Source organism: Trachypithecus francoisi, unplaced genomic scaffold (assembly GCF_009764315.1).
Source record: "Trachypithecus francoisi isolate TF-2019V2 unplaced genomic scaffold, Tfra_2.0 Lachesis_group15, whole genome shotgun sequence".
Taxonomy (NCBI): Eukaryota; Metazoa; Chordata; class Mammalia; order Primates; family Cercopithecidae; genus Trachypithecus; species Trachypithecus francoisi.
Genome location: NW_022681460.1, coordinates 113197622 through 113207082, shown reverse-complemented (window position 1 = coordinate 113207082; position 9461 = coordinate 113197622). Strand labels below are relative to the sequence as shown.

At 44.5% G+C, this 9461-nt stretch overlaps 1 protein-coding gene across 5 annotated transcripts in view; it reads right to left on the bottom strand.

Annotated features, from left to right (window-relative positions):
- Nucleotides 1-396: 396 nt before the first annotated feature.
- MEIOB (meiosis specific with OB-fold) overlaps nucleotides 397-9461 on the bottom strand; it is a 46858-nt gene continuing 37793 nt past the window's right edge. For 3 of the 5 annotated variants that reach the window (XM_033236191.1, XM_033236190.1, XM_033236193.1), the window contains exons 12-14: nucleotides 6190-6373; nucleotides 4727-4813; nucleotides 397-775 (exon numbers count right to left, since the gene is read on the bottom strand). In XM_033236191.1, coding sequence (XP_033092082.1) covers nucleotides 665-775; nucleotides 4727-4813; nucleotides 6190-6373 — 382 coding nt within the window. In that variant the 3' untranslated portion in view covers nucleotides 397-664. The remainder of the gene's footprint in view (nucleotides 776-4726; nucleotides 4814-6189; nucleotides 6374-9461) is intronic. The other 2 variants (XM_033236195.1, XM_033236194.1) reach the window with 1 other exon arrangement.

Genomic DNA, 9461 nt, shown 5'->3' with positions numbered 1-9461 from the left:
ACCCAGCTCTCAGAAGGTAGTCTTTAGAGGTCCGACTTTTTTTTTTTTTTAGGTGGAGTCTCGCTCTGTCGCCCAGGCTGGAGTGCAGTGGCTCGATCTCAGCTCACTACAAACTCCGCATCCCAGGTTCAAGAGATTCTCCTGCCTCAGCCTCCCGAGTAGCTCGGACTACAGGCGCCCGCCACCACACCCAGCTAATTTTTTGTATTTTTAGTAGAGATGGGGTTTCACTGTGTTAGCCAGGATGGTCTCAATCTCCTGACCGCCTCAGTGTCCCAAAGTGCTGGGATTACAGGCGTGAGCCACCGTGCCCAGCCCTTGAGGTCCTCCTACTCTTTTTCCAGGGAAGCAAAACAAATAATAAACTGGCTTAAGAAAATAAATCATTCAAATCTGTAGAAGATTAAATCTGTTTATTAATTCATGTAAACATTTTCCAACTTGGGAGGAGACAAGGCAAAGACAGTAGGCGGCCTTCTAAGAAGGGAAGTCAGATGAGAGAGGCCTTCAGACTCACCCCAGACCAGCTCCACCATAACGATTTCTAGAAACATATTCATCACATGTAAACAAAATGTTTTCCCCATAATTTTCAAATTAATATTCCATTTTAAAGGGAGTTAAAACTCATACGCTTTTCCACAGTTTAAAATGCTAGACCATTTTAAACATGTATTTGTCCAGACAAGTTTCTGCTTGCCTCAGTGGGATCTGCAAGCTTGCACGAGAGTACACTAATTTTCAATCCACTCCTTGCTCTGTGTGATAGAACAAACTGCAAGGAGAAACAGAAAAAGAGACAGAAGGTTAGTTTTTAAAATCCCCTTGTATATCAAGTTGAAAAATCAATGATCACAAATAGAGAACTGCAATGAAAGTTTTGTTTACAGATATTAATATAAACTTCTATTAAAGCTGTAAGATGATAGAAAGAGTTCCAGTCTCAGAGTACAGTTAATTTACAGGCCCAGCTTCTGACTGATTCTATAAAAAATTTATATCACTTTTCATGCTATTTCTCTCAGGTAGGAAAGTTGGGATTAAAACTCTAGTGTGGCCGGGCGCGGTGGCTCACGCCTGTAATCCCAGCACTTTGGGAGACCGAGGCGGGTGGATCACCCAAGGTCAGGAGTTTGAGACCAGCCTGGCTAACATGGTGAAACTCCCATTTCTACTAAAAATACAAAAACTTAGCTGGGCATGGTAGCGCACACCTGTTATCCCAGCTACTCAGGAAGCTGAGGCAGGAGAATCACTTGAACCTGGGAGGCGGAGGATGCAGTGAGCAGAGATTGCGCCATTGCACACCAGCTTGGGCAACTAGAGCGAAACTCTGTCCCCCCTCCCCCCAAAAAAATGTCTAATGCAGGGCTGGGTGAGGTGGCTCATACCTGTAATCCCAGCACTTTGGGAGGCCAAGGCAGGTAGATCACTTGAGGCCAGAAGTTCAAGACCAGCCTGGCCAACAAAGTGAAACCCTGTCTCTACTAAAAATATAAAAATTAGCCAGGCGTGCTGGTGCACACCTGTAGTCTCAGCTACTCGGTGGCTGAGGCGGGAGGATCACTTGAGCCTGGGAAGGTTGAGACTGCAGTAAGCTGTGATCGCACTATGCGCTCCAGCCTGGGTGACAGAGCGAGCAGAGAGAGACTCTGTCTAAAAAAAAAAAAAAAAAAAATGTAGGAAAAAGGGCTTACTGTGTGTTCAAACTACCAACTGTGATAGACTTTAAGCTGTAGCAGGGACTCAACCTGTGAGACTACAGGAATATGATGACATAATTTAATAATAGTCTTATTTTAATAGTCTTGTTTTTTACAATTTATACAGCACTTTAACCAACATTTTATTTAATATAAAGTGGAAGGACATATAAACCACTTTAATTTCAAGACTGAGAGAAAAAAGTACCAACGTCAGGAAAACTGTGAAAGACTTTAAATGGGCAATAACAATAAGTGGGTATCCTTTCGATGGAATGTCAGAGTAGTCTGGCATTGGATAGAACACGTTCAGAGCTGTCTGATTCTACAGGAGCTACACCTCCCATTGCACGGACTGAGCTGTTTTAGAACTAGGTTGTAGAAAGCTGACAGTGATTCGAATGACCCTGCTCATGGAAGTCTGAGTGAAGATGCACTGCTTCTGCCCTGTAGAGGAGCCCAGTGGTTCATCTACAAGCAAACCCATTCAGCATTTTACATTGCCTGCCTATGTATCTATTCTTCCAATTACTTTTTTTTTTTTTTTTTTGAGACAGAGTTTTACTCTGTCACCCAGGCTGCAAGAGATCTCAGCTCACTGCAACCTCCGCCTCCCGGGTTCAAGTGATTCTCCTGCCTTAGCCTCCTGAGTAGCTGGAATTACAGGCACCTGCCACCACGCCCAGCTAATTTTTGTAGTTTTAGTAGAGACAGTGTTTCACCATCTTGGACAGGCTGGTCATGAACCAATTCCCTTTGAATCCTTCTTTTCCCTATATCTTACTGGTTCCCTCATTAATGAGTTAATTTTCAACATGTGTTATTTTATTTTTGTATGCATCATGGTTTTTGGATTTTGGTTTTGGATTTTACATCTTTTTATTTGTAAAATATCGTGTTACCTAACGCACCAAGCAGCTTAGAATATTTGTTAAAGCCACCTGGAACATCTGTCACACACATTCTCTGGGAAAGTGCAGTATCCACTTGAGGGTCATTCATTGTTGTATTTGAATCAAATTTAGAAAACTCTTAAGTTCCCATGAACTTAAGTTGATCAGACTCATTAGCAAGTGGTGCCTCCTGTCTGGAGGGAGAGCATACAGGGTCGGTCAAGGACCTGAGCGTACCCTGACTTGCAAAGAGATAGTACTTAGGGGCCCATGCTAACCATTGAAGAGATGCAGCATTTTACTGCAACTTTTCTTTCTTTGGCTTGGGGAAAGGCCTTAAGCCAAGGTCCTAGAAATATTGGTAAGGCCACTGGAGACTCCATGTCTGCAAACTATTCAGATGTGCTGGTGGCCATGGAAAATGGGAAAACCTGCTTATGAGGCTGAGATGGAGGAGATGCAGCATTCAGAAATGCTCCTGCAGGATGTCCATGAGATGAAAACTAATTTCAGAGTAATACTAATTCTCCCATCAGCACACAATGTTTTCTAGAGGCTCCATGATACCGTTAGTCTGACACAAATGGAATGTGTGCTCTAGAATGTTTTAAATTTTTTTCAGTATTAAGCTCCAGTAGAGCAAGTATCAGTAGATATAACCCACACAAACGGAAGCACATTGACTTGCGGGAGAACACAAGAGAAAAGAGTTGAGAACCATGAAGTGAAGCAATGAGGCTGGCTGGGTCCAGTCTCACCTGTGACCCAGGGCAAGTGGCAAGACTTCTTTTTTTTTTTTGAGATGGAGTCTCGCTCTGTTGCCCAGGATGGAGTGCAGTGGCCAGATCTCAGCTCACTGCAAGCTCCACCTCCTAGGTTCACACCATTCTCCCGCCTCAGCCTCCCAAGTAGCTGGGACTACAGGCGCCCGCCACCTCGGCCGGCTAGTTTTTTGTATTTTTTTTTTCACCGTGTTAGCCTGGATGGTCTCGATCTCCTGACCTCGTGATCTGCCCGTCTCAGCCTCCCAAAGTGCTGGGATTACAGGCGTGAGCCACCGCGCCCGGCCTTTTTTTTTTTTTTTTTGAGATGGAGTCTCGCTCTGTCGCCCAGGCTGGAGTGCAGTGACGCGATCTCCGCTCACTGCAAGCTCCACCACCTCCAGGGTTAAAGCCATTCTCCTGCCTCAGCCTCCCTAGAAGCTGGGACTACAGGCGCCTGCCACCACGCCCGGCTAATTTTTTTTGTATTTTCAGTAGAGACGGGGTTTCACCGTGTTTGCCAGGATGGTCTCGATCTCCTGACCTCGTGATCCGCCCACCTTGGCCTCCCAAAGTGCTGGGATTACAGGTGTGAGGCACTGCGCCCGGCCGTGGCAAGACTTCTTGGTCCCACTTTTCTCATCTGCAGCAGGGGAGTTTGTCTGGCTGCACTTTTCCCCCTCTGACACCTTGAACACTAAAACTCGAGGATCCTCCAACACTGAAGTGCCTCAGGAGGCAGCTGTGGCCCTTCAGAGTTGGAGGATCACGGAATTTTGCAGGTTAGCAAACTTAATTAACCTCCGTAGGGTCTCACAGGCTGAGGTGTGGTGGGATTAGGATTCAGACCAAATCTGTCTCCCCAACAACCATGCACTTAACTGTGCTGTTTCACACTGCTCATTATGCGAAGGGAACACCACAGGGGGTTGGGGGTGGGGACAACCTAGTCTGACCTTTTGGGGTTCAGGGGCCAAGAGAGGGGTCTCACTATGTTGCCCAGGCTGGCCTCAAACTCCTGGGTTCAGGCGATCCTCCCACCTCAGCCTACCAAGTAGCTGGGATGACAGGTGTGCACTTTTGCACCCGGCAGCTCTGATTTTAAAGCGCTTTCCCCTTTTGGATTTAACCTTAAAGGATATTTTCTTTGTTGGTCTATTTTCTTTGATGTCTTTGGTAACTCCTTTATACAATATGAAAAAAACCCTGGCTATTTCTTTTGTTTTTAGGGTAGCTGAGTCCTTATGCACATCTGGGAACTGGGCATTAGAAATAATAAATTTCCCAAATTTATCTAGGTTTTTCTTATGGTTTGAATGTATAGAATAATAAATATATAGAATAATATAGCACTATAAAATGCACTAACTTTTAAATAAATTTTGCTTCTTTCCAAGAGAAATTGCCACTTTAATGCTGTTTTCTGTTCATCTGTCATTGCAAGAAACTCATTTACCTGGTTAAAAAAAAAGATGAGACAAATATATCTGAAGTTTACAAAGAAAATTCATTTTGACAACAGTGAGAAACAAACTTTCTCATTAGAAATGAAATTTTAATTTGCAGTAATTATAGCTCAACCGTTTGTTTTTGTTTTTAGAGACAGGGTCTCACTCTGTTGCCTAAGCTGGAGTGCAGCAGTATGATCACAGCTCACTGCAGCCTCGAACTCCCGGGGTCAAGCAATCCTCCCACCTCAGCTTCCCAAGTTTCTGAGATTACAGGTATACACTATTATTCTCTGGCTAATTGTTTTATGTTTTATTTTTTGTAGAGACAGGGTCTCACTATGTTGCCCAGGGTGATCTTGAACTCCTGACCTCAAGTGATCCTCCTGCCTCAACCTCCCAAAGTGCTAGGATTACAGGTGTGACCCACCATGCCCAGCCAACTCAATTGTTTTGATAGAGAAGATAAGGCAGGAAAGGCTAGATAAGCAGAATCTCTAAAGGTAATCAGGTAGCTCAGCAAGGAAAAATCCCTTCAATAAAGTGGAAGCAGAATTTGGAACTAAAGTCTAATGGTAAATTTCATGAGCTGGTTTTAACCATAAAAAGCAAGTGCCTATTGCCAAATGCACATGCTAATCCATAAGTATTATCTGCTGCTGTTCTGTAGCTGCAAACCAGGGAGAAAACGTGTAGCTGATTTCATGTAACTGAGTAGGTGAAACACAGCCAAATCCTCCTAGAAAAACCACCTTATGACTGATCAATATCTCCGACTTGTTGCTTTACCCCGTTACTTGACTATATCAAACATCATGTTTCCTCGGTGTTTTTTTTTTTTTTTTTTTTTGAGACAAGTCTTGCTCTGTAACTCAGGCTAGAGTGCAGTGGCGTGATCTTGGCTCACTGCAACTTCCACATCCTGGGTGCAAGTGATTCTCGTGCCCCAGCCTCCTGAATAGCTAGGATTACAAGTGTACATCACCACACTCAGCTAATTTTTGTATGTTTAGTAGAAATGGGGTTTCGCCATATTGGCCAGGCTGGTCTCAAACTCCTGACCTCAAGTGATCTGCCCTCCTCGGCCTCCCAAAGTGCTAAGATTGCGTGAGCCACTGCACCCAGCCCTAAAACATCATGTTTATTTATCCATTTAGGCTAATGGCCTCAGTCATTACTCATAATAGTAAATATTAGCTAGGATTTTAATATATGTAACATTTGTTTATGAAAGCAATGTGTGTTTAAAGCAAGATGATTTTTTCCCCAACTGTTTATTAGTGAATTAATTTCTATCAAATGTTTGACAAAACCACCTCTATTTTTGGGGGAAAAGCATTCGCTTTGGAAATATTCTAAGCATTTCTTCGTTTTTGCTACTTACCGTGCAGCCCAAAGTCTCCTCAGCAACACTTCCTGTGAGACTACAGGAATGAAGGGTGCCCGTGTGATCAGTCAGATCAATCATCATATCGAAACTGAGAAAGACAGATTTAAAGTCCAAGGAGTTTTTGCTGCAAACTGTGCACATGTTAGATGCTTCATTTACAATATAACCACAGGTGGAACTGAAAAGAAACAAAGACAATAATAAAATGTGATGCCCCAAGTGAGAAATTTCATCTCTAGCAGAAAAAGAATTATCACTAAAAACTCTACATGAGTGTGTGGAAAACTTACTCAGTGTTCAGTGGTATGCAGTGTACCAGACAGTTGTAAAAAACAGTAAAATACACTTTCTATGCAGCCATTCCCAGAATTCATCTGAAACTGCGTACACCAGTCCTCCGCCTGCCCTCTCTTCTTCCCTCCCTCTGCCGAGTTCCTGCCAAGCCCTCCAGGTCCCTCCCAGTCTCATTTCCCTGCTGGCGCCCTCCCTTCTTGCATCCCAGCCCGCACCCTTTCCCTCTTGGAACAGCAGCAGAACGCACACCTCAGGACTGACTCATGCTGTCGCATCAGCTCCTTGTTCTCACCTCCCCCGCTGGGAGTTCTGAGGGCAGGAACTGTGTCTTGTGCCTGGAAAGCACGAGTTCAACAGCTGCTCACTGGATGGTCCTGCATGGGGCCTTCTCTACAAATACAGAAAGCCTTGCAAGGCTGGCCGGGTGGCACCAGATGCTATTAACACTGCTGGTGATACACTCTCCTCTCTTTCAGTGGTTTATGCTATTCCAAATTTCTGAAGCAAGCCTTACTTTAGCAATCTTGAACAGGGAACCTAATTCAAATTTCTCAAATGGGGAAATGAACTAAAGACAGTGGATTCTTGTCTAGCCACTTGGTTTAGCAAATTGTAGATGCTTTTCCTCAGATATCAATAATAAATATACAGGGAAAAAATTAGTTTGTCAATTTTTGAAAACTATTTTTCAAAAAACGAACACAAGGTCTTAACACAGCATCCACATTCGCTTTTTCAATTTTAATACATCATAAAATGTTTTTAAAATCCAGAAGTCAGTATCTTGACTGTGGCAACAGATACACAAACCTACAAGTGTGATAAAACTAATTAGAACACACACACACGACTGCATGTGAACCTGGAGGAATTTGAGTAAGACCAGTGGATTGAATAGTGTCAATATCCTGGCTGTGACATGGTACTATTACTTGCAAATGGTATCGCTGGGGGAAACGGGGCAGAAACCACAAGGGATCTCTCTTATTATTTCTTTTCTTTTTTGTGTGTGTGTGAGGCGGAGTCTTGCTCTGTCACCCAGGCTGGAGTGCAGTGGCACAATCTCGGCTCGCTGCAAGCTCCGCCTCCCGGGTTCATGCCATTCTCCTGCCTCAGCCTCTCAAGTAGCTGAGACTACAGGTGCCCACCACCATGCCCGGCTAATTTTTTTGTATTTTTTACAGACTAGGTTTCACCGTGTTAGCCAGGATGGGCTCAGTCTCCCGACCTCATGATCCGCCCTCCTCGGCCTCCCAAAGTGCTGGGATCATAGGTGTGAGCCACCACGCCCGGCCCTCTTATTATTTCTTATACTTCCACGTGAATCTAGGATTATCTCAATGAAAATTCTCATAAAAATCCATAGATTTTCCTAATAATATTACACATTTCTTGCCAAGCATCTTTTAGCTAAGAGTATTAAATCTACTGGAGTTTACTTTCTTTCTTTCTTTCTTTTTTTTTTTTTTGAGACAGAGTTTTGTTCTTGTCACCCAGGCTGGAGTGCAATGGTGCAATCTCGGTTCACTACGACCTCCGCCTCCTGGGTTCAAGCAATTCTCATGCCTCAGCCTCCCAAGTAGCTGGGATTATAGGTGTCCATCACCATGCCCAGCTACTTTTTTGTATTTTTTTTTTTTTTTTTTTTTTTTTTTTGAGACGGAGTCTCGCGCTGTCACCCAGGCTGGAGTGCTGTGGCCGGATCTCAGCTCACTGCAAGCTCCGCCTCCCGGTTCACGCCATTCTCCTGCCTCAGCCTCCCGAGTAGCTGGACTACAGGCGCCCGCCATCTCGCCCGGCTAGTTTTTTGTATTTTTTAGTAGAGACGGGATTTCACCGTGTTAGCCAGGATGGTCTCGATCTCCTGACCTCGTGATCCACCCGTCTCGGCCTCCCAAAGTGCTGGGATTACAGGCTTGAGCCACCACGCCCGGCCTTTTTTTGTATTTTTAGTAGAGATGGTGTTTCACCATATTGGCCAGGCTGGTCTCGAACTCCTGACCTCAGGTAGTCCACCTGCCTCGGCCTCCCATAGTGCTGGGATTACAGGCGTGAGTCACCGTGCCCGGCCTGGAGTTTACTTTCTATGCAAGTAAATATTAACTTCGATCTACAAGAAGTTGGATATTTCCCAGGCTGGACTCAAACTCTTCAAACTCCTGGGCTCAACCGATCCTCCCACCTTAGCCTCCTGAGTAGCTGAGACTACAGGTGCATGCTACTGCACCTGGCTTGAAAATAATTTCTTGGCCGGGCGCGGTGGCTCAAGCCTGTAATCCCAGCACTTTGGGAGGCCGAGACGGGCGGATCACGAGGTCAGGAGATTGAGACCATCCTGGCTAACACGGTGAAACCCCGTCTCTACTAAAAAATACAAAAAACTAGCCGGGCGAGGTGGCGGGCGCCTGTAGTCCCAGCTACTCGGGAGGCTGAGGCAGGAGAATGGTGTAAACCCGGGAGGCGGAGCTTGCAGTGAGCTGAGATCCGGCCATTGCACTCCAGCCTGGGCAGCAGAGCGAGACTCCGTCTCAAAAAAAAAAAAAAAAAAAAAAAAAAAAAAAAAAAAAAGAAAATAATTTCTTTTAAATGCTGTCAGTACATTGCTATAGGGCCTAGCAACCAAAATAGTTTTCTGCCAAATCATTAGACAAGTTTATCGAAAGTTTCTCACATTATATCTTTATATGTTAGAATTACAGAAATATAGATTATATATATGTGTGTGTGTGTGTGTATATATATATATATATATAATATATATGTATTTTTTTTTTTTTTTTTTTGAGACGGAGTCTCGCTCTGTTGCCCGGGCTGGAGTGCAGTGGCCGGATCTCAGCTCACTGCAAGCTCCGCTTCCTGGGTTTACGCCATTCTCCTGCCTCAGCTTCCTGAGTAGCTGGGACTACAGGCGCCCACCACCTTGCCCGGCTAGTTTTTTGTATTTTTTAGTAGCAACGGGGTTTCACCGTGTT